At 43.6% G+C, this 24,993-nt stretch overlaps 2 protein-coding genes across 5 annotated transcripts in view; both read left to right on the top strand.

The window, feature by feature from the left end:
- Nucleotides 1-414: 414 nt before the first annotated feature.
- Nucleotides 415-18,270, top strand: Ccdc47 (coiled-coil domain containing 47). The gene is made up of 13 exons (XM_021177865.2): nucleotides 415-634; nucleotides 3,457-3,737; nucleotides 5,039-5,146; nucleotides 6,164-6,338; nucleotides 8,073-8,194; nucleotides 8,318-8,383; nucleotides 11,059-11,160; nucleotides 11,346-11,456; nucleotides 12,771-12,856; nucleotides 13,625-13,683; nucleotides 13,901-14,010; nucleotides 14,205-14,372; nucleotides 16,601-18,270. Exons 2-13 carry the CDS (start codon nucleotides 3,474-3,476, stop codon nucleotides 16,679-16,681), a joined length of 1,452 nt encoding a protein of 483 aa, XP_021033524.1. The 5' UTR covers nucleotides 415-634; nucleotides 3,457-3,473; the 3' UTR covers nucleotides 16,682-18,270.
- Nucleotides 18,271-24,167: 5,897 nt separating this feature from the next.
- Nucleotides 24,168-24,993, top strand: part of Strada (STE20 related adaptor alpha) — a 32,478-nt gene continuing 31,652 nt past the window's right edge. For all 4 annotated transcript variants that reach the window (XM_029483222.1, XM_021177859.1, XM_021177864.1 and 1 more), the window contains exon 1: nucleotides 24,168-24,266. The gene's annotated coding sequence lies outside the window, so the exon portion shown is untranslated. The remainder of the gene's footprint in view (nucleotides 24,267-24,993) is intronic.

Here is a 24,993-nt window from a genome sequence, read left to right as displayed (position 1 = left end):
GTCTGGGTCGTGTAGTGAGGGAACTGCAATGAAGAGAGCCGCGGCGATGGGGAACCGCCCAAAAAACTCAAGGTAATAAGGTGTTGATTGGAAACTTCATTTACATAAGAATGTCGACCCTCCCTTAGCTCTCGTCCCTTGCCAAAAAACGAAAACAACACAAAAAACCCACGATTCGGGCAACATTTCCCTTCATGCCTCTGTCCACATGGTCCCATAGACTATGGCCACCTTTAGCTTCCGGAGCATCCGATCAAAGTGACGTCAACCCGACGGACGGAACCCTACGGGAGAAACGCAGCCTCCGCTAGTTAGAGCACTTTTAGCCCAGGGGACGCCGGGGGTTACGTAATTTTCCCAGCAGCCCTAGTTCGCCTTGCGCGGATGTCCTGAAGACCGCGCCCCGCCCCCACCCGCGCGCAGGCGCAAACTAGCCGTACGCATTCTACGTAACGGACGGCTGAAGCTACGTGAAGAGTAGGGTGCCGTGACTGAGCTACCTGTTCTGGGCTGTTCAGTGACATCGCGGCCCGCAGATTATCTTTGGGACCTGAAGACAGATACCAGACAAAGGCAGGCTGGTTGGAGGTAGTGGCCTCAGGACCCCCGGGCCCGGTTGCAGCCTCGGGTGCAGGTAGGTAGCGGGGCCATGACATTCCAGTCGGTGTGACCGTGCCAGGCCGAGCGGTGACTAAGTTGCGTGGCCGCAGAGCCAGGTAGTGTTTCACTCCTAACCAACCCTTTAAGTCCGGCCGGTAGTGACATGCATCAATACCCGCAACTTATCTCTCCTGAATTAAAAAAAAAAAAAAAAAAAAAAAGAAAGACTGAACCTCTGTCCATCCTTTTCTGGTCCATTTTCTGTTGGGCTTTAGGAAGATTTGGGGGAAGGTTTCGAGTAGATCCCAACCAACAGGACAAAATCTGAGAAAATATCTGGTGTGTAGCCAGAAGATTAAAAGAGCATAGAACTTGGCTTCTCCGTGGTGGACCTAGGACCAGACACTAGAAGTTTCACGGAGGCAACCGCTTCTAGAGTCGACCTTACCCGAAGGTTTCTAACATGCAAGTTATTTGTAACCAACACTTTACTTTGTAAGGTGACAGTAATGTCTACATCATTTCTAGAAATTTCATCATTTTGACTAATGCCACAGAGGCCTGAGAGGACAAGCAATGATTGCTACATATACTCCTTTTTACTGAGAGAGCTTGCCGAAGATAATCAAGATGGGTGTGTTAATGTTGTGCCTGGCTTGGGGTCTAGTGTTTTCTGCTTCAGAAGTCCTAGAGGCTGGATGACCAGGCAGAGAGCTGTGCATCTGAGAAATCGGTTGACAGGTCCAGCTGAGTCTTATCAGAAAGCCAGTGCACAAATGGCTTGGATAATTTTAACATAAATAACCTTGAGGGGAGCCTGTATGAAACACTTCTGTGTTGTGAACATTCCTGGTATAGACTGAGTTTGAAATGGCCAGACTGTCAGGTTGACAGGGATATGTAGTTACTTCTGCTTGGAAAGGGAGCCACTAAAGCAGATGTTCTTTGTTCTTTGAGACAGTGCCTCTTACTCTTGCAGGCTGGCCTACTATCACTATGTAGGACAAGGCAGGGCAGGCCACTGGAACTACTATACCTGCCACCACCTCCACCCCCTGAAGTATAGGGTCTCGCTATGTAGTCCTGGCTAGTCTTGAATTTGGACATGTGCCTGCATTTGACTCCTGAGTACTGGGATACCTCACCCACCCCACCGGCCCCTTGGAGCTTTTGAGACGGGGGTCTCCTGAAGCCTGGACTCACTATGTAGAAGAAGATGGCCTTGAACTCTCGGCCTCAGTCTCCCAAGTGCTGGAAATTACAGGAGTAAACCGCCACACCCGATTAATCTTATATGGTCCTGCTATCAATTTAGACAGTCTTAACAACTTGAGTTACATCCCCAGCCTCCCTTTGTAACATTTTAAAAATTACATTAATTTATTTATTTGGGTCAGGCATATATAAGGGGGGAGGTCAAAAGACAACTTCTAATCATCAGTAGTAATACACGTACCCTATCAGTAATAATACTCTTACACGTATCTATCCTTTAGGCTGAATTTCAATGCTTAAAAATAGATGTTTTTTTTTTTGTTTTGTTTTTTAGATAATTAAAGATATAGTGCTGGTATTTAGATGAGGGAGCAGAATTGAAAATATAGTATAAATGATTTTGTTGGTTGAAAATATTTTTGCATTGTATTCTGTGATTTCATGCAAAATCAATACCTTGAGTCTGAGCCCATGTAGTGACGTGGTAGTTGTGCTGGTGCATCTTCTTTCTGTGGTGTTCACACCTGTGGTTATCACAGCTAGTGTGTGTCCAGGAGAACACGTCTGCAGGCCAAACACAGATCTACAGTTGATCTGTAGGTAAATGGCTTTCTCTTTTAGTACTGATGGTGAAGCCAACCTTATGTATGTCACAAGAATGACAAGAATTATACTGGCAAGCTTCTTTCCAGTCTGGGTGGTTTTTATTTATGGGTTATTTTGTAACTATTTACATATCCATAGTTGTATCTTATTCTCTATAGTCCTTAGTTCTTTTAGAAAGGATTTTTAAGAATAATTTATTTATTTTTATTTTATGCACTTTGGTGCATAAAATACTTGCCTGTATGCGTGACTGTGTGAAGGTGCTGGATTCCCTAGAGCTGGAGTTGCAGACAGTAGTGAGCTGCCATGTGGGTGCTGGGAATTGAACCTGGGTTCTCTGGAAGAGCAGCCAGTGCTCTTAACTGTTGACCCATCTCTCCAGACCCTAGAAAGGTTTTAATAGTCTCTCAAAAATACTTTTTTGGTTTTTTGAGACAGGGTTTTTCTGTATAGCTCTGGCTGTCCTGGAACTCACTTTGTAGACCAGGCTGACCTCGAACTCAGAAATCCACCTGCCTCTGCCTCTGCCCGAGTGCTGGGATTAAAGGCGTGTGCCGCTACGCCTGGCTTCAAAAATACTTTTGAGGGGGTGGGGCAAAAAAACTATGGAATGTATAATATACAGAAAGATTTTAGAGAATTGAACCAAAAGAAATCAATTGCGTATCCTTGTTTTTACTGAGAACTGCTGATAGGATCTGGATAGACCCCATACCTCTTGGCTTTGGCTCATTGTTTCCTTTTCATAGGGCTTTCAGAATCCATGAGTATCTCGGAAGAGAAAAGCAGGAGGCATTTGTGAGATTGTTTTATTTTTCTAAGTAAGGGTCAGCCTGTAGGTTGGTCTTGCTTTGAGCTCAGTATATAGCCAAAGACAAGCCTTGGACTTCTGATCCTCTTTCTACCACACCAAGAAATGGGATCACAAGCATGTACCACAACTCTTAGATGGTTCTTAATGACTTAACAATTTACAAAAGACGATAATCACGTATGTGCAAGGGTCGTTCACTTAGCATACACTGTTTCTCACAGCTTGTTTTTAAGGTGCAATGAAAACCTTCTATGCTTTCTGTGTGGTCCTCTTGGTGTTTGGGAGTGTCTCTGAAGCCAAGTTTGATGATTTCGAAGATGAGGAAGACATAGTAGAGTATGATGATAATGATTTTGCTGAGTTTGAGGATGTCATGGAAGATTCTGTTACGGAGTCTCCTCAGCGAGTGATCAGCACTGAAGATGATGAGGACGAGGCCACCGTGGAGTTGGAAGGGCAGGATGAAAGCCAAGAAGGTGATTTCGAAGATGCAGATACCCAGGTGGGGCTTTTGTTTTTAAGATTTATTTATTTTTATGTGTTTGAGTGTTTTGCCTGACTGTAGGTGTGCTATGTGCACAGAATCCTCTGGATCTGAGCAGCTACATGGTTTCTGGGAATCAAATCCAGGCCCTTTGCCAGAGCAGCAAGTGCTCTTAATTTATCTCTCCAGCCCCACGAAGTAGGTTGTTTATTGTTGATTTATTGGGGAATTCAGGAGGATGGGAAAATCTATTAGTGCTTTCTCAGACAAAAACCCAAATATAGGGAGACTGTTGCTGTCTGGAATCCTCATTTTTGTCTAATACTTTTTGTTTAGCTATTCTAGTTTATTCTCTTGGTTTTTTGTTTGTTTGTTTTGACACAAGGTTTCTCTCTGTAGCCTTGGCTGTCCTGGACCTGGCTTGGTATACTAGGCTGGGACACTAAACTATAGACCTCAGACTCACAGAGGTCTGCCTGTTTCTGCCTCCCAAGCACTGAGATGAAAGGTGTGTGCCACCACCACCTTTAACTCTTGTGAATATTTTGTGGTATGTTCATACCTTTTACCTTAATAAAGCATTGTGTTTCCTGTACTTTCTGGAGTAGATAAGATCTGAACTGAGAGTAGATAGTGTATGAATGACAATTTAGAACTTTGGGTTCTAAAGTAAGTGTCCTCACTCTTTTGGTGTTTGGGGATTTTTGTGTCATCCTTCAGGTTTGCTATTTATTTATGCTGTGTAATATCTCATTTTGTTTGCTACTGAGAAAAGGTCTCACTGTGTTTCATTTTTCTTTTTACCATATGCTTTGGTGTGCATGTACATTGCAGAATTAAATTAATACGATCAGGCTAATTACCATCTTCATCATCCACATAGTTTTATGTGTAGGGAGAAGAGGTGAGAAATCAAGGACATTGTCTTCCTGTCTTGTTTGTTTGTTTGTTTGTTTGTTTAGAGGCAGGGTCTCACTATGTAGCCCTGGCTATCCTGGAACTTGCTATGTAGACCAAGATGCCTCAAAATCACAGATCACCTGCCTCTCAGGTGCTGGGATTCAGTGTACTTGCCACCATTCCTGGCTCTCTTATCGAAATTCAAATATGAAATGCGTTATGAAATGTCATTGACGTGTATGTTAGTTTTCTGGAACTTGCTTATCTTACACCTCCAAGCTTAGAATTGTACTAAAAGAACGTCTCTCTGTTCTGTACTTGTTGCTGACAAGTCATGTTTTTCTCTACAGATGTTACCAACAAACTGCGACACAACTGCTGGCGCCATTTGTAGATGTGATTGTGTTTTGTTTTTGTAGGAGGGAGATAGAGAAAGTGAGCCATATGATGATGAGGAGTTTGAGGGTTATGAAGACAAACCAGATACCTCTTCTAACAAAAATAAAGATCCGATAACAATTGTTGATGTAAGTATATAAGATTCTAAATCACAAACTAAACTATAATCCATTGATACCATAGCTATAATCCATAATGCACAGTAGGTACTGGAATAATAGTGCAGTCTAATAAAAAGCCTACACGAATTGTGATGAGCATCCATCACTGTGAGGCAGCTTCATGTTGTAGTCTGGCCTGTCTACCGTTACTTACATACGAGTATAAAAGTGGATGGTTGGGCATACTTAGCTTGATACGTTTGATAGTCTTTATATTTTCTTCCTCTTTTTTTGTTTTGTTGTTTGAGACAGGATTTCTCTGTGTAGTAGCTGTCTGTCCTAGGACTCACTTTGTAGACCAGGCTAGCTTAGAACTCACAGAAACCCTCCTGATTCTGCCTCCCGAGTGCTGGGACTAAAAGCATGTGGCACCACACACAGATATACATCTTCTGAAAGGCGTTCAAAAGCTGACCTGGAGCTGGGCATAGTAGCCATGCCTTTAGTCCCAGCACTCAGGAAGCAAAGGCAGACAGATCTCAGGGTTCTGAGTTCTCTGGTTTACAAATCAAGTTCCAGGACAGCTAGGGCCACAGAACCGTGACTTGAAACAAACAAAACAAAGAAACAAACTCAAAAATGAAAAGCTGATCTAGAAGATCAAAATGAGCATATTTTTCAAAGTGTAACTTTTTAATTATGACTACTTTGTGTGTAGGGGTGTTTTTTCTGCGTGTATGTTAAGTGCACCATGTGCGTGCCTATTCCTCTTGGAGGACAGAGACAGTATCAGGTCCATAGAACTGGAGTTAGAGATGGTTATAAGCTACTTTCTGGGTGCTAGAAATCAAACCTATGTCCTCTCCAAGAGCAATCAGTGCTCCTAACCATCGAGTCTTCTCTCTGGCCATAAAGTGTAACTTTTCCCCGGTGAGAGTTCTGTAAAGTAGCGACTTCTGTCTTTGGGCTTTCTCATTTTTCATCCATTCTTTAGACTCCGTGTTCAACCTCAGCCAAAATTACATGGGAATTTTCCTTCTTAAGGTCCCTGCACACCTGCAGAACAGTTGGGAGAGTTATTACCTAGAAATTTTGATGGTGACTGGTCTGCTTGCCTATATCATGAACTACATCATCGGGAAGAATAAAAACAGCCGACTTGCTCAGGCCTGGTTTAACTCTCATAGAGAGCTTTTGGAGAGCAATTTTACGTTAGTGGGTAAGTTAAGCCAATCCAAGTCTGGGAGCCTGCCTGGAAACAGTCTGGTAAGCACAGTTTTCTCTGTGTAACCCTGGCTGTCCTGGAACTCACTCTGTAGACCAGGCTGGCCTCGAACTCAGAAATCCGCCTGCCTCTGCCTCCCGAGTGCTGGGATTAAAGGCGTGTGCCAACGCTGCCCAGCCAAAAAATTCTTGTTGAAACAAGAAACTGTCATTTTAGGTTATTTGATAAACTAATTTCAGTTTGATTTTTAGAAATCCTCACACTTCCTTCAAGTTCTGGGTCCTTTGGTTTTTATGCCACATGTGGGATATGCACACAGTCGGTAGGGCAGGCAGCTGTGTGAGGTTGTGAGCTCAGCCACCTTCATGCTCCTTAGTGGTGAGGTCGGGCCCATCTGCTGCCGGTCACACACACTGCAGTGAGTGCTTCCCTTGCGTTGTTTTGTCTGGTGGGTTTAGTTGTTTTTAGTTAATTTGTTACTTTATGTGTTGGAGGTGGGCAGGAATGCTGTGACCAAGAGCACAAGCAGGGAACAACCTGTAGGAACCCGCTCTCTCCTGCCACACTTGGGCCCCAGCAGTCAGGGTTTGGTAGCCAGTGCCTTCACCAGCTGAGCCATCTTACTGGTCGATTCTGTAGCCCTGACCATGCCTCTGCCTCCCCAATGCCACCAAGTTAGGCCTCATAAAATGTTGGGTTTTGCTTGGTTGGCCTTTTCTTTTATTTATTTATTTATTTATTTATTTATTTTTTTTTTTTGGCCACATATTGTTTCCTAATTGTTCTTTGTGGTAGCACTGTTGATGGGACATAGTTTCTGTTTTTTCTATGAAGGAGGCTGATGTTAAAGCTTATCTAAGGGGTTAAATTGCAGCCATGTTATTAGACTATGTTAAACTATACCTGTTTACCAGTGGATGCTGTCTCCCCTATTCCATGGTTTTTAGGGTGTTTTTTGATGGTAGAATTTGGGTTGGGGGTGGTGGGGAGCATTCTTTGGCTCATTGCCCTCCCTGTTCTTCATGCCAGACAGAATCCATAACTTTTTTTTATGGAAACAGTAAAGAGTTTTAAAAGTAAAAAAGAAGCCCCACCTCTACTAGCCTGTGCAGCAACCTTCGGCGCCCCAGCACACTTGGCCTAGCAGATGATAAAGAGCCTGTCTATCTCCTTGATGCCCGGTCTTGGTGCCTGCTGTGCACTGGTAGCAGAGGAGATACCGTTCTCTCTGCTCTCTTCATAAATTTACAGAGGAACATGAATGGATAGCAACATAAAATGGTGGAACAGTGGAAATCAGTCCCTTTGCACAGGAATCTCTGGCAGTTGTTTGCTGTAGTCTGCGTGAAGTTGGTATAAAATTGAAATAAAATAATGATTTTGGTGATTTGAAATGTGTGGAAACTGCCTTTGAACTCTACCCTGTCAGAGGTAATTGGAATTAATGGAGCCCATGCAGAAAATCCAGACCGTATACACAACCGTTGTTATGAAGATGTGACACTGAGCATGTCTTCAAGAACAGATGAATTAATGTACGATGGAGCAGATGATAAATTTATACATCACGTCTATTGAGGTGTAAAACCTTTAAAATAATACTGAAGTGAAAGCAGCAGTGCTGGTCCTTTAATCCCTGTCCAAGGAGATTCTGTGAGATAGCAGAGCATTGCTGTCCTAAAGGGATCCCAAGGTCCAGTGAGTCAGACTCAGTGCTTTTACTCCTAGGGGATGATGGGACTAACAAAGAAGCCACAAGCACAGGGAAGTTGAATCAGGAGAATGAGCACATCTATAACCTGTGGTGTTCTGGCCGAGTGTGCTGTGAAGGCATGCTTATCCAACTGAGGGTGAGTAGGGAGCGGCCGCTCCAACGGCTGTCTGCCCTGCAGTTCTGTTTTCCCTGAAGTCCCTCCACGGCCCTTCTGTAACTGTAAGCTGAAGGTATTGACTAATTTTTCTCATTTTTGCAGTTCCTTAAGAGACAAGACTTACTTAATGTCCTGGCCCGGATGATGAGGCCAGTGAGTGATCAAGTGGTAAGTATTCCCCCTGGCTTTCTGGCTACAAACTGAATTGTTTCCTAACTGTTCCATTTCTGTCTGGATTGTGTTTGAAACTCACGACAATCTGTGTCCATGCCAGAAAATGTGATGCTTGTCAACCAAAGCCGGTCAGCTTTTCTCATTTCAGCTGTCCGGAGGCCTCTGACTGCTTTTTTGCAGGAATTTAAGTTGTTTGTTTGTTTTACTTTGTTTTCTTTTCAAATATTTTTACTTCAAATGATTAATTTTGATTGAAAGAGCTCAAATCACAATCTAGGTTATTGGCTATATGTCTTTCATTTATTAAATCGACATGAATCTACATACTGTGTTCACTGTCAAAAATGTCTTTTGCCTCTCTCAAAGAGATACTCTCAGATAGGATTGTTACTAATTTGCTTTTTTTCTTCTGGGTTCTGTTAAAGAGACTGCTTTTGCAATTTCCTGTAAATACAGAAGTACAGAATTTTTTTTTTTAAAGATTTATTTATTTATTATACACTGTAGTTGTCTTCAGACACTCCAGAAGAGGGAGTCAGATCTCGTTACAGATGGTTGTGAGCCACCATGTGGTTTCTGGGATTTGAACTCTGGACCTTCGGAAGAGCAGTCGGGTGCTCTTACCCACTGAGCCATCTCACCAGCCCTTTTTTTTTTTTTTAATACAGCTATCATTTACCAGGTTTTTTTTCCTACATTAGCATCCTGGGACCTTCCTTTGGAAAAAAGATTTTTGAATTTTATGTGTGAGGTGCCTATATGTCTGTCTGTACCACATGTGTTCTTGGATTGTCTAGACATCAGCAGGGATTCAACAATTCATTTCTGACACTGCCTGGAATTAGCTTCAGGTCCCACAGGTTGAAGGTTCAGGCCCCACTCCCCACCCTCAGATCCCCCCTGTGAGGCCTCCATACCATATGCACTTTTGGCTGCTCAAGTTGAGGGTTCCCATTCCCTCCCTCTAGATTTAATAACTTTTTTTGAATGATTCACAGAATTCATGGCAAACCTTTGCTTATATTTACTGACTTATTAAGGACACAACTCAGCAATAGCCAGTTTGAAAAAAAAAAAAAAAAGAGGGTGCCAGGCATGGTAGCTCACGCCTTTAATGCCATGCCAGCACTGGTGAGTCTGCAGGTGCATCAGTCAGCCTAGACTACATAGGGAGCTCCAGCTTGGGCTGCCGAGTGAACTCAGCCTGGCCAGAGCTACACAGTGAGGTGCTGTGGAAAGGGACGGAGCAGTGTGGAGTCTCTCTATCATCTCTGAGCATCCTGCTGTTTTAGTGAATCCACACGTTTACAAATATGGAAGCTTTCTGAATGTGGCTCAAGGGTTTCTAAAGCACAAAGCTCCATGTTCCTCTTCTTCAGGACTTTGAGGAGGGGCATTTGCTCTATCACATGATCAGCCCCCAATTCCTAAAGCTGTGTGGAGAACTTAAATTAGTGTGAACGCAGGCTGATTGAAAAGGGTGTCTTACAAATAATGAAGCATAAAGGTTTTAGCTCTGTTTTAGGAACCTGAGACAAACCTAGACGTAATTTTTTTTTTTAAATGTATGTATATGAGTACACCATTGCTCTCTTCAGACACACCAGAAGAGGGCATAGGATCTCATTACAGATGGTTGTGAGCCACCATGTGGTGGCTAGGGATTGAACTCAGGACCTCTGAAAGGGTATCAGTGCCGTGTTTCTTCATAACAATTTGCCACAAAACTGATTAGTTTAAAATAGTACCATCGGGGTCTAGAGAGATGGCTCAGCTCGGCAGTTGGAGCTCTTCCAGAATACCTGGATTGTAGAACCAACACCCAGCTCTTAACCAACCATCTGTTACTCTAGTTCCAGGGGATCCAGTGCCCTCTTCTAGCCTCCAAAGGTGCTGCACACACATGGTGCACAGATAAGCATGCAGGCAAACATATAACATAGAATAGAAATAATAAACCTTTTTCTGCGTGTTTTTTGTTTTTTTTTTTTTTTTGAGAGTCTCACTTTGTAGACCATCCCTCAAACTGGAATTAAAGGGATACATTTCCATAACCAGCAAACTTTTAAAAAAAAATTTTGAGACCTTGTCTCAAAAGCAAAACAAAAACAACAACAATAACAACAAAAAGCCAAACAAACAAACAAAAGGAAAGGAAAAAGGGAAACCAGAACAGTTTATTATCTCACAGTGAATGAGTACATAAGCGGCCCAGAGTGGGTTAGCTGGGTCCTCTGCTTAGGCCTGCAAGGCTGAAAACGGTGTCAGCCACGCTTGTGTTTCCTTCTTTTCAAGCACATTCAGTTCCTTGTATTTATAATTACCTGTTTTTTCACTGCCCATCAACTAGGAGTTACCCAGGTCTGGAGGTCTGGACCTCAGGACTTTATAATCCATCCCTCTCCCTTGATGATCATGTAGGTCCGAAAGCTTCTCTCCTTCAGCTGAGGCCCAGTTATCTTATTAACTTGCTGAACTGCTTCTCATACCCAGGACAATGCTCTTTTCTTAGTTGGGATCAGCCCAGTGCGGGTCCTCTGTTACACCACGAGCCCTGTCCGGGGGAAGAGTGTGGTCACCAGAAGGCTGAGCTTTTAGGGCTGTTTAGAAACCTACCCACCATAGAACTCAGTAAGCGAGTCTTGTCTTTTCTTGTTTTCTTTTTAAAGCAAATAAAAGTAACAATGAATGACGAGGACATGGACACATACGTGTTCGCTGTCGGCACTCGCAAAGCTTTGCTGCGACTACAGAAAGAGATGCAGGATCTGGTATGTCAAGTTGCTCTAATTTAATTGTTTGTCAAAACTGTCTCTTCATCACAAAGTTCAGCTCTGTAGGACAGCACAGTTCTGTCTCTCAGATGTTAGGCACCACTTCAAGATAGATTGTACCTACCTAGTCTGGGAAGAACTGTATAAAATATCATGTTTCCTGTTGTCGATTTTTCTTTCAGAGTGAGTTTTGTAGTGATAAACCGAAGTCTGGAGCAAAGTATGGACTGCCAGACTCTTTGGCCATTCTGTCAGAAATGGGAGAAGTCACAGAGGGAATGATGGATACAAAGGTAAATGTGGTACGGGATGTGCTCCAGTGCATGACTGTCTGTGACGTCATGAGTTCTAGACCAGGCTAGGTAGTACAAGGAGAGACTCTCCAAATAAATGAAGAAATACGTGTGTGTGTGTATACACGTTATATATATCACATACTGAATTTTACTTGACCCTTGCTAAAACAATAGGCAAATAATCTCTGACTACAGATCATTCATGATAAACATTCTTTGTGTAACTTACGATCGGTCATCTACCTGATTTTGATCAACTGGGTAACACAGCTGTCGATTTTCTGCCATTCTAATTGAGGCATTGGTTAGCTCTCATGTTGAGCTGGTGATCTCCTACAGTTGGGACAGGTCTTCTCTGAGCCACTCATTAGTTACAGCTGTGCACTGCTTCCTCCTGCTGATAGCTCAGCAGAGGGCTGTCAGTCCAGGAGACAGACAGCCTGCGGTTAAGAGCACTGAGCAATTGTAAGGACTGTAGCTCGCAGGCCTGGCAGTGGTGGCGTACACCTTTCATCCCAGCACTGGGGAGGTAGAGGCAGGCAGATTTCTGAATTCAAGGCCAGCCTGGTTTACAGAGTGAGTTCCAGGACAGCCAGGAATACACAGAGAAACCCTGTCTCCGGGGGGGGACGGGGCTCTAGCTCTTGTCCTAGCACCTTGCTGACAAACTGAGTGTCCCACAGCTCCAGCTATGAGGGGTGTGACTCTCTCTTCTGCCTTCCCCAGGTGCACAGCACACATGCACACACACTGACATGCACAAGTAAAATAAAAAGTTCTCTAAAAGACCTATTGACTTTCAAGGGTTTGTTTTAATTTTTGAGTCTTACTATGTAACCCTGGCTCATAGAGGTCCACCTGCCTCTATCCCCTAATGCTACAAACAAAGACGTGCACCGCCACTCCAGGCAACGTTCAGGTCTGTTTGTTTAAGACTTCAGACTAGTCTTGAGTTTCAGTTTGTATAAGTAAAGGTGGGCACACAGGGTGGGCACTTGTGATCCTGTCATGGGAGGGGCTAAGGCTGGAGGGTGGCTGCAGAGAATAGCCCTGGCTGTGCTGGAACTTGCTTTTGTAGTCCAGGCTGGCCTTGAACTCATATAGGTCTGCCTGCCTCTGACTCCCCAGTGCTGGGATTAAGAGAACCACCTCTTTAAATTGAAGGTGAGGTAATTTTTTTTAAAAGAAGTATTTTAATCTGAATGACATTTTATAAAAGTATGCATTAAAAGGTGAATATCTATGAAAGCTTGGGAGTGCACTAAACTTTAGTTAATATTCTTTCTTTCTGTTTTTTTTTTTTTTTTTCAGATGGTTCATTTTCTTACACACTATGCTGATAAGATTGAATCTGTTCATTTTTCAGACCAGTTCTCTGGTCCAAAGATTCTGCAAGAGTATGTATAAAGTCAAAGCATTAAATTCATTTCCCTGAGCAGTTTTATGTTGGAGCACCACAAGTAGCCTCTGTAGCCTGACTCAGTGGTTCAGAGTGAATTATCACTCATGTACTCAGGGACCAGGGCTGCCTTCCCAGCTCCCATATGAAGGCTAAAAACCACTCTTAACTCCAGTTCCAGGAGATTTGACACCCTTTTCGGACCTCCATGGGTACTGCATACACACATACATGCAGGCAAAACACTCCAACACATAAATAAATAAATAAATAAATAGAAATTTAGAAATTAAAAAATAAGCAAAGGTATTTAGAAGTATGGCCTCTTTTTTTGTTGTTGTTTATTTATTTAATGTCTGTGAGTACACTATACTCTATTCAGACACACCAGAAGAGGGCATTGGATTCCCATTACAGATGGTTGTGAGCCACCATATGGGTGCTGAGAATTGAACTCAGGACCTCTGGAAGAGCAGTCAGTGCTCTTAACCCCTGAGCCATCCCTCCAGCCCATGGCCTCATTCTTAAATAGAGGCATATTTCTGGCTCCCCAGGTGAAAGTGGATAATATATCTTGTCCACTGGAAACATCCCTGGAGGGGTTCACATGTAGCAGAGTGTCCTGTGCTTACCTGTGACTGGGAGGTGCAGAGTACACTCACTGCTGTTTGCAGGTATTTGCCCACCTGAGTCAGATGCGTGCTGGTATGCATAGATGGACGGGTCCTTGTTTACAGTCTCTTAACAGACTTCTCTCTGATGACAGGGAAGGCCAGCCTTTAAAGCTGCCTGACACCAAGAGGACGCTACTGTTTACATTTAATGGTAAGTGTTCTGGGTCCTGTCTGTCTAGTGCTTGGCTTCCTCTCAAATGTTTTTGAGATTATTTTCCCTTCTGAAATAATAGCTCTAAAACTGCAGCACTGCTAACTTCCTTCCTCCTTGTTGATTTCTGGGTTCCTCCAAGGAGCTACACTGTTAGCATTAAGACAGAAGTGTTAATGCTGCCATTACTCAGTAGGAAAATGGCTTTGTTTTCCAGTGCCTGGCTCAGGTAACACGTACCCAAAGGATATGGAGTCTTTGCTACCCCTGATGAACATGGTGATTTATTCTATCGATAAAGCCAAAAAGTTCCGACTCAACAGAGAAGTAAGTCTTAGAAAACCAGCCCCTATTACTGTTGGGTTTCCCCCCTGATGGGCAGCAGCTGTCAGTGAGTGCAGTGACGGAGCCTTTGCTGGTTGACTTGGAAGTGTCCAAGGGGAGGAGTTGAGCCATGCTAAGTTGGGTTTCTCCTGTGCGTTAGAATCGGTTCCTTATGAAGTCTTTGTTTTCTGGGGAAGGGGAAACAAAAAGCAGATAAGAACCGGGCTCGTGTGGAAGAGAACTTTCTGAAGCTGACACATGTGCAGAGACAGGAGGCTGCACAGTCTCGGCGTGAGGAGAAAAAAAGAGCTGAGAAGGAGCGGATCATGAACGAGGAGGACCCTGAGAAACAGCGCAGGCTGGAAGTGAGACACTCAGAGGCTCGGCTGCTGGGCTCAGCTTCTCTATTATGTGGTTTTATGTTTTGAGATTATTTTGTCTTTTTTTTTTTTCTCAGAATTGAGGACAGGACCAGGGCCTCGTGCTTGCTAGACATGCACTCTACCACTGAGCTAAATCCCCATCCCTGTTTTGAGATTACAATTATACCATTTTCCTCTTCCTTGGCCTCCCTTCCAAACCTCCCATATAATAGTTCCTTTCCACAGCTCTCTTTCAAACTTAGAACTTCTTTTTCTTTGTTGTAGTGACGTGTGTGTGTGTGTGTGTGTGTGTGTGCGCGCATGCTCTTGCATACCTTAACTATATAAATACAGCCTGTTGAGTCTGTCTGCTGTTAGCTGTGTGCAGTTTTCAGAACTGACCCTTTGGTACTGGGTAACCAGTTGATCTCTTATCTGGGAAGACTGGTTCTCCTGCTCTCAGAGTTCCTCAGCTGCCTTCAGTTCTTTGTCTAGGGTTGAGGTTTTTGTGAGATTGCCCCAAAACTGCTGTTTTGTTTTGAATTATCTACATGCCTATTTTGACCCTACTGTCTACTATAATTCTCTGTAGAAATGTGCACAAAGTTGGGCAGTGGTGGCGCACGTCTTTAATCCCAGCACTCGGGAGGCAGAGGCAGGCAGATTTCTGAGTTCGAGACCAACCTGGTCTACAGAGTGAGTTCCAGGACAGCCAGGGCTATACAGAAAAACCCTGTCTCGAAAACCAAAAAACCAAAAAACAAAACAAAAAAAGATTAGGGTTTGAAGCCAGGTGGTGGTGGCATACACCTTTAATCCCAGCATTTGAGAGGCAGGCATAGATGTATCTCTGAGTTTGAGGCTAGCATGGTCTACAGATTGAGTTCTAAGACAGAGAAACCATGTTTCACAAAAAAACAAATATAAATAAAATAAAAATTAAATTAGTGTTTGATACACAATTAGTGAATTCTAATATATCTGTAGTTTTTTAAAAAAATATTTATTTATGTATTATATTTATTTATTTTCTGTATGTGAGTACACTGTTGCTGTCTTCAGACACACCAGAAGAGGGCATTGGGATCCCATTACAGATGGTTGTGAGCCACCATGTGGTTGCTGGGAATTGAACTCAGGACCTCTGGAAGAGCAGTCAGTGTTCTTAACCACTGAGCTATCTCTCCAGCCCCTCTCTACAGGTTTTGTTGTAGATTTCTCTTAAATAGCTGTAATCCCAAACTTGAGGTATCCCAAATCTGATGTGGGTGCTAGGAGCCAAACCCAGATGAACAGCAAATACTATTAAACATTACTATGAAACATAAGCCATCTCTTTAGCCACCATGCCTGGCCTTAATAACAATTTCAAGACTAGCAATGGCTAAATATTGAAAATTTATCTTTTAAAAAGGGTGTGGCAGTTGAATTTAATGTCAGCATGGATAACTTATTGAGACCTTGCCTCAAAGAAAAGAAATACACACACCATGTAAAATCCTCATTGAGATTAGTGCTAAATTAAAATTTAATTATCTTTGCCTTGTTTCATGTTCATTTTTATTCCTCAGCATATGAATTGGCAATGCTTTTGTTTTGTATTTTGAAACAATGTCTCATAGCACAGATTGGCCTGAAATTAACTATGTAGCCAAGGTTGGATTTATAGCACAGGTTAGCCTGGAACTAACTACTTAGCCAAAGTGCAATCCCCTGCCTTAGTCTTCCAAATGCTGGAATTGTTGTGGTCATCGTGCCTGGCTTGCAATTATTATAAGTATCTTCAAGAATGTTCTATGTGTTGCAAGACCAAGATTTTGAATAAAGGCCAGGCATAGTGTTACATGCCTTTAATCTCAGCACTCCAGGGAGGCAGAGGCAGGCAGATCTCTGTGAGTTCAAGGACACCCTGATCTACATAGTGAATTCCAGGACAGCCAGGGCTATACAAAGAGAGACCCTATTTCAAACTTCTAGCACTACCACTCTCAAAAGGATTTTGAGTAATAATAGGGTGAGTGGAGGTGCCCGGTGTGGAGTTCAGATGCATCAGATCCCTTGGAGCTGGAATTAAAGGCAGCTGTGAACCACCTGACAGATGCTTGGAACAGAACTTGGGTCTTCTGCAGACGCATCGTGAGGTCTAACCACCAAACCGGTTCCCCAGCCCCCTGGGTTTTAGTGTGTCCTTAGAGCTTAATTTGGACCCTCTTCCCCTCCCTGTTACACAGGAAGCTGCTTTGAGGAGAGAACAAAAGAAGTTGGAGAAGAAGCAAATGAAAATGAAACAAATCAAAGTGAAAGCCATGTAGAGCCGGTCGGTCGCAGAGGTTGTGTCCTTGCTGCCGTTAGCTCTCGGTCCACCGGAGACGGGAAAAGCACGAGTCTGCACCTAACAGTCACACGTTTCTGCTGACTGAGAGATCTTTATTTCACCCTCTCCTCTTGGTTTGGAGTTCTACAGAGGTTATAGATACAATGAAAGGGCTCTTTCAGTTATTTCCTTCCAGATAATCAAATTATTTTGATTATTTTATAAAAGGAGCGGTATATAAAGTATGTGTAGTTTTAAAATATATTTAAATTATAATGTGAATCATCAGTGCGTTACTTTGGTGTTTGAAGAACGATCATGAAATTTCTAGGTAGGTTGTTGCTTTTTGTTTAAACTGGGCAGTTGAAATAACTATGGAGACTGACTCTAAACCAAGACCCTAAGAATATCTATTGGAATTGCACAATAAACATTGCTTGTTTTTTCTGTGTCCACATTAAACTTGTGAAAAAAGTGGAACGTAGAACACTATGTGGTGATGAATTCAGAGACTTAGAGCATAGTACAGTGTATGGTTTGTGTGTGGGTGGTGCTGGTGGCAGTATTATAGGAGGAAATCTGTCGGTGTTAGCATACTGTAAGTTCATGGAAGATTCTAGAAGTAGGTAGTACAAGAGCAGTTTCTCATTGCCTGATACTATGAGCTAATGACACTGTGAGTGCTGGATTTGAAGGAGTTATGTGCTTATTTTTCTTGAGCAAGAAATGCATGACAAGGTGAAGCTCTTCACTTAGCTCCCTCCGCTCAGCAGCAGGCAGGTGGCTGGGCTCTGTGAGGTCACAGTGGTTTGCTTGCTTGCTGCAGCCTGTTAGGTGTTCACGGAGGAGCTGATCTCTGTCTTAGGAGTGCACTTTGCTTCCACGCCTGCTTTGATATTGTCCACAAGGCCGGTTTGTACTTGAAACAAGTAACCAGGCGATATACACAAATACGCTTTTAAAAAGTGAACTTTTTTAAATGAATCAGAATTTTGTCTGACTCATGAGGCGGGAGCGATGGTAGGGAGAGGTTCCTCTCTGTGCATAAGCATTTGGCTTGTTGAGATCTCTGCATTTTATAAATGCTTCCTACTGAGAAAGCATTTCTTAAGTCTCTGCTTGTACCAGGTAATTTTTGCTGGGGTGGGAAAGGGTTGTTTTTTTCTTTGGGAGCGGGTAGTGGGGTTTTGTTGATTCTTTCTGTGTTCCGATGCAGTAACAGTGAGTTGCGGTGAAAACTGTGTGTGCTGTTGCCTTGGGAATTGTATGGAGTTTTTCACATGGCTTTGTGTAGGTTAATAGAAATATATGCACTGGGATATTCAAGTGTAATGTTTTTTTTAACAGTTCACAAGTTTAAGTTATTAAAAATAACACAAAACTAAATCACTTTAAGACCAGATAATTTTAGACTTAACATTGTTTTACAAATCTTTAAAATACATTTAGAATCAAATTTTATGTGCATAGTTATCGTTTAAGTAATATAAGCTTTCTTAAAGTCCCATACATCAGACCGTGGCAGCTAATTTTGTAACAAGCATTCATATGAACTACCTATGACATATATTAAACTGAGTGACAAAATCTGTGTGTGCTGCTTTGACTTTTTGTAGTTGTCCCACAAGAATGTGTATACTGTTCTCTTACTAAAAGCACGAAAATCGTTTTCCTTCAAAAGCATTAATCTTGAATATTCCTTTATGGTTACCACTTAACCCTTTTGGAGAATTTTATACTCTAAGCCCTGTATGTATTGTTTCAGAACGGGTCTCACTATGTAGCCCAAGCTGGCCACAGTCCACTCGGGATGATTCTCTATCCTCAGCCTGCTGAGTGCTGGGACACTGACATACCACTGCACTGTGGCCCACAGGTTTTGTTTATTTTTTTTTTTAAAGATTTATTTATTTATTATATGTAAGTACACTGTAGCTGTCTTCAGACACTCCAGAAAAGGGCGCCAGATCTCGTTACAGATGGTTGTGAGCCACCATGTGGTTGCTGGGATTTGAACTCTGGACCTTTGGAAGAGCAGTCGGGTGCTCTTACCCACTGAGCCATCTCACCAGCCCTTGTTTATTTTTTTAATTTTATTTTTTTTATTACTTTTTAGGTTTTGTCTGTTTTGGTTTTAGTTTAGTCTAGGTTTTTATTAATTTATTATGTATACAGCATTCTGCCTGCAAATATGTCCGCAGGCCAGAAGAAGGCAACATAGGAGTCAGGGCTCTTAATCTCTGAGCCATCTCTCCAGCTCCCTTGTTCTTTTTTTTGGGGGGGTGGGGTGGGGAAGGGGTTGTTGTGGTAGGGTTTTTTGTTGTTGTTGTTTTGTTTGAGACAGTTTCAATCTGTAGACCAGGCTGGCCTTGAACTCAGAGATCCACCTGCTTCTGCTTCCCAAGTGCTGGAATTAAAGGCGTGTGCCACCACTGCCTGTCTTAATTTTATTTTTTGGTTTTGTGTTGAAATAGGGTCTCTCTGTGTAGGGCTGACTGGCCTAGAACTCACTTTCTAGGCCAGGCTGACCTTTGCCTCAGATCTGCTGGCATCAACTGAGTGTGTGTGCTGTCAGACCCAGCCCACTTTAGCTACAGTGTTAGTCAGCCCTCCATCACTGTGACAGGACAGCTGAGATGAGCTTCAGGTAGGAAAAGATGGTTTGGGTTCCCCATGGCCAGGGAGTTGACAGACAGGAGAGGCAGGCGTTCTGATATCTCAAAGCCACACCCTCAATGGCCTCACTTCCTTCTTTGGTTTCCATCACCTACCCATAGTGCCCCTGGCTATGTGTCTTTACTGTGGGACTTTGGTGACTTTTAAGATCCCAACCATTATAGTCCTCTCCTTGGGTAAGGCATCTTGTTCTATACAGAATCAGAGGACCAAGAGAGGAGAACGTTGCTTACTGTCACACTAGGGAGAATCCATGCTTCCAAAATCTTTTTGCCTGGATCACTAGCAAGCCAAAATTATCCCTGAAAGTATAGACAAAGACTGTCAACAAAAGCCGTCGCTAGGACCACAGGGATGACTCAGTGGTAAAGGTGCTTGCTAAGCTTGACCTTAGTTTGATCCTCAGAATACATGCAACTCCTACACGTGGTCATTTGACCACCACATGTGGGCCATGGTGTGTACACACATGTACACAGTAGGTGGATAAATACATGTGTTGAAAAAAAATTGCTAAGCCTTTTCTTTTGGGTAAGTTACTGACCCCCGAGTCTGCTGTTTATTCCTTTATAATGTGAGAGTAAACATTTTTCCTATGTACCTCACAGTTTAAATTTTTCTATATGTGTATGTGTGTTTTGCCTGCATGTATGTCTATGTGCCATGTGTGTACAGTGCCTAAGGAGGCCAAAAGAGTGTTGGGACTGGAGTTACCAGTGGCTGTAAGCTGCCCTGAGGGTGTTGGGAACTGAACCCAGGGCCTCTGCAAGAGCAGTCAGTGCTCTCAACTGCTGAGCCATCTCCAGATTATCTCACAGATAGCTTAAAACCAAAAGATAATGTGTGCAAAGTTGTTTTATAATCTTACAGGCAAGACTATTATCCAATGGTGCAGTTTTACTTTATTCTCTTGTTCTCGTCTGTCCAGTGGAATGAGGTGAGTGAATTCTTTTATCCTCTGACTTTATCTGTCAGAACTGACAAGGTGTTTGTTTTGTTTTTTCTTGGAGCTGGAGGGTGTGATGAAAATAGAGGAATTATAATTGTGTTTCCTTAGTCTAAGGAAACCTCATGGTTAGGCGTCAGATCTAGAGCTCCTCTAAGTGGGCCTCGGAGAAAGGGGGATACTTGGTGACACTCACGTCAAGCCTCCGGTAGGAAGTAGAGAATGTGAAGATAGTATCAGGTCTGCTGGATTTCGTAAAAAGTCAAATTCTGTACTTTCTCCACCCAGGTTCTCTTGTGCCTCATTTATTCTAAAGGTAAAGGATGTAAGAGGGAAGAGTTAGACCCGTGGGTATGGCTTCTATTACAAACTGCTGCAACAAAGTAAAGCCTGGCTGGGCGTGGGGCTGGTGTCTTTTCAAGTGTTTGATGATCGGCTAAAGATTTTATTGCAAAAGGAAGATATCAGGGCTAGAGAAAGGCGAGGGGTTGAAAGCACTTACTACCCATGCAAAGGACCCACATTCAAATCTCAGTCCTAGAGGAATCTGTTGCCCTTATCTAGTCTCTGCAGGCGCATACAGGCTTCTAAACATATATTTAAAAAATCTTAAAGGAAGACAGTGTTAGGTTGTATAAGTTCACAGCTTTCTTATCCCTCTGAATTAAGAAGGAACAAAAGAACGCTGTTATTTTTCCCAGTGGTGGATCCTACTGCTTGCTTTGAGGTGAGATCTCATCTATAACCCAGATTGGCCTGTGTCCCAGCCTCGAGAGATAGGGTGATGGGTAGATACCAACACGTCTACTTGTTTTCTTAGAGGACTACTTGTTAAGCATCACATAGGCTAGTTTCTAGGGCATAGATAGGCTTGGCCTTTCAGGCAGCTGGAGTACACTCCCATGCTCACTCGCTGTCCTACCTACCTCTTGAGACGGAGTCTTGTGTATTCCAGGCTGGCCTCCAGCTTCTGGTGCTCACCCTGGCCTTAAAGTATTCCTTTTCCTTGGAAGCTACTGAAGAGCAAGGTGGTACTAAACTTTTCAAACTTTTTTTCCCATTATTCAAAAGTATTTCAGGCTGGAGAGATGGCTCAGTGGTTAAGAGCACTGACTGCTCTTCCAGAGATGCTGAGTTCAATTCCCAGCAACCACATGGTGGCTCACAACTGGTGGCTCACAACCATCTGTAATGGAATCCAATGCCCTCTTCTGGTGTGCTCATATGCATAAAATAAATATATCTTAAAGTATTCTAGTTAACATACAGAATGGGCTTCACTACATGTTCATACCCATAACATGGTACTTTGCCCATGTTTGTTCCCACAGTACTCTCCCCTTCCTTCCATTTATATTTTAAATTTAGCTTTCTTCTGTACATTTTTCTGTAGCTTAGCTTATCACTTTGCAGAGCTAGAACTGAAGCCTGTTTTCCTGTGCCAAGAATGCTCTGGCATTGTGCATCATATATTTATAACCACACACACTTGACCCCAAGGCCTCCTCCATGTTGGGCGAGCACTCTACAGATACACGTCCAGCCCTCCTATTCCAGTGCATTTATCAAGGCTCTTCTGTCTTCCTACTCCTTTCTAAAATGGCTATTTGAAAGCTCGTATTAGGTAGTAGAATGTAAAGTGCTTAAGGACATAGGGTGGCAAATACCTAGCAGATTAAGTAATTCTAGTCGACTTGTTCAGTTTCAGAAAGCACTGGGAATCTTTTAACACCCTAACCCTAATAAGTTAAAAAGCATCAGGAGCTTGTGTTTTCCTGGACTCACACTCTGTAATCTCTGTTGACCTTTCAGTATACAGTTTAGTAGGACTTAGATTGCTGTATGAGAAGCTGTGCATTTGCCCACTGAAACAGTCACAGTAGAGTCTGGGAGAAGGGGTTCTCTGAGCAGTTACCGTGGCAGTCATCCAGTTGGTAAAATCTTTTAGCCACACTGAGTCTCAAATTGTAACATCCTGTTAGAAAATGTGTTGGCTGGGTCACTAGGTATAGACAACATACCCAGTGTTTACACATCCTATTGTAATGACTGTAAGAGGCTTGAGGGCTCAGGCACTTGTCCAGCATGCTTTGAGGCCCTAGGTTCAATGTCTAGTACAGTCCAAAGAAGGGGAAGGGAAAGAAAGGAGAAAGAAAAACTCAATTTGAAGTTGCCTTGGCAATTATAGCCCGGTGCAGTGGCTCACACCTATAATCCCAGAAGAGATGGGGTTTACCAAATTTAAGGCCAGCCTGGTTAGCCTGGACTAGATGTGAGACCCTGTCTCAGAGTTTGGGGCTGGAGAAATGGGTCAGCAGAAAGACACATTTGCTGCTCTTGGAAAGGATCAAGCATTGGCAACTATCTGTCACCCCATCCAGTTCCTCCGCTTGCTTCTGCACACACACACAAGTACATTCAAGTACAAGTACACACACAACATATGAAAAAATAAAAACCGAAGCTTGACACCTTTTCAGGTATTGCTTTCCCTAATATTCTGGATTCCAAAGAAACTGTGTTTTCCTCCAGTCCCCTTGCTTTTTGTGAATTCGTGATGTTTGTGCGATGATGAGATGTTTTGAGACAGAACAAAATTTGGCATTTTAAACGCACTAAGCAAGGTTACAGCTGTGTATAAAACAGATCTTCAGGTGAGGGTAGTGTGTGTTTCCAGGTTCCTGTATGATGTGGACAAAATTCTTGGAAGTTAGTCGACTGGTTTAAATCTGAGACGACAGAAAGAAAAAGTATTCATTATTTGACAGTATGTACACGGATGTATTGGGCCCTCACTCCACAGTAACTGAAGTGACTAAAAAATCACTTCATGATAAAACGGAGTCCTCATTTTATTAGTCCTATATGGTTTGGCCCCTGCTGTCTTCTTTCATAAAGGCAAACTCATCACAGGTTTCTGCTAATAGAGGACATACCACCAAGACTTTAATCCCATCCCAGCAGAGGCAGAGGGAAGCTGATCTCAAGGCCAGTCCAGGCTACATGTGACACTATCTCAAAAATACCTCACTACCAAAAAAATAGTTACGAAGGACTTAGGGACAAAAACAAAACAAAAAACCAAACAAACCATAGCTCTCGTTTAGTTGAGCTATTTTCTGTAATTTAAGGAGAAGGAACTTTGGGCACAAAGGGTAAATTTCCTCTTTGTTGTTCTATTGCGCGAGAGAGACCCAAGAAAGACTTGTTTTTCCATTGAAGTCCTACCAGGTGAAATGGCACCTGGGATTTGGGAACGGCAGAGATAAGGGGTGGGAATACCCCTGGTAGCCAAGTCAATAGCTATAGTTAGCCCTTGCCCCTTTTCTTGCTGCTGGGTTAGGAGGGGTACAGAGGCTCTAGGGTCCTTTTGAACTGCAACAATTACAAGCTAGTAGGTCTTTCGCTTCCACATACGTGGAGAAACCTGCCTTCGTCCTAGATAAGGAACGACCTCAGCAAAGGGGAAAAGACTAGTTAATAACTCTCTCCCTGACGCAGCGACTGCGGGTCCAGTATGTCCGGTAACGGTAACGTGGGATGGAAGCAGAAGCTCTCTCTGGGGTAAAGCGGAGCTTCCTCCACTGGGATGGGTGGGGTGAGGCGAGGCGAAACGAAGCGGAGTCCTTCGTGGGCAGGGGGTAAGGCGGAGCTTCTTCCGAGAGCCGGGCAAGGCAGGACTTCCTCTGCAGGAGGCGAGAGGCGGAGCTTCCTTCTTGGGTGGGGCAAAGCAGGGCTTCTCGGTAGGGGAGGGGCGGGACTTCCTCCGTGGGGCGGGGGTAGGTGGGGCTTGTTCCGTGAAGGGGAGGGGCGAGGCTCGGCCAGTCTCCCTGGGTCCCTCCACTGCGCATGTCACGTTGCGTACCTCCCTCCCAGCAACCGGCCTGGCGGCAGCGCGGCTACAAAACTGAGGAGGCGGAGCCGAGACGGAGTCGGTACTGCGCTCTGACTCCTAGACCAGGTACCGGGTGGCGGAGCCGCCTGGTGCGCTCCCAGGGACAGTCCCTCTTGCCAGACTCCGAGTCCATGTCCTCGGTGGTGAGCCTCAAGTGGCCATCCCGGCTCACCCTCGCCCTCCTCTGGCCCTCATTTAACCCGGGTTCTGGGTTCCCGCATTGAGGTTACAGCCTGAGAGCAAAATTAGGCTTGGGCCTGGCTGGGGAGATGCTGAGCAGGGTTGCCGGACCGGAGAGGCTAGCTACCGCATGGGGCTTTTCCGGGGCTTCCAAATGGGGTTGAGTTCTCATACGGAAGCGAGATCAGAGCTATTCTCTGCTTTGGTCAAAACGAAGAGTTTCTAGATGTGTTGTCTTAAGTGTCCCAGCAGTTTTGGGGACCGAGTATGGTGGCGGAGAGTGAGCATGACAGAAGGGAAGTGGCTAAATAAAATTGTTCATAATTTTAGGAGATAACTTCTCAACTCAGTCTTCTGCTAAGACCCTAAGGTACTTCAATTTGACCCCTTTCTCCCAGACTGTTGGACTCGGTCTTACTGAAATACCCGTTGAAGTAGAACCATGTTCCAGTGTTTGGATGGGTCTTCATGAACTAGTTGATAACCTTATCCGGAGATAACCAACACCTGAGACTGACTCAGATCTTTGAGGGTTGATAAAAATTTGAGACTGTGGGCGTGGCTCAGTGTCTGAGTTCTTTTTTTTTTTTTTTTTTTTTTTTTTTTTTTTTTT

Source organism: Mus caroli, chromosome 11 (genome assembly GCF_900094665.2).
Source record: "Mus caroli chromosome 11, CAROLI_EIJ_v1.1, whole genome shotgun sequence".
Lineage (NCBI taxonomy): Eukaryota > Metazoa > Chordata > Mammalia > Rodentia > Muridae > Mus > Mus caroli.
The sequence above is the reverse complement of the archived record's forward strand: the minus strand, read 5'-3'. Positions and strand labels throughout refer to the sequence as shown.

What these genes read in the sequence shown, in the direction of transcription:
- Ccdc47 (XM_021177865.2), top strand. Translation starts at nt 3,474, where the DNA reads ATGAAAACCTTCTATGCTTTCTGTGTGGTCCTCTTGGTGTTTGGGAGT. An exon ending in AGGGAATGATGGATACAAAG is followed by an intron (nt 11,457 to 12,770) that starts GTAAATGTGGTA and finishes TTTTTTTTTCAG; the next exon opens with ATGGTTCATTTTCTTACACA. An exon ending in GCTACTGTTTACATTTAATG is followed by an intron (nt 13,684 to 13,900) that starts GTAAGTGTTCTG and finishes TTTGTTTTCCAG; the next exon opens with TGCCTGGCTCAGGTAACACG.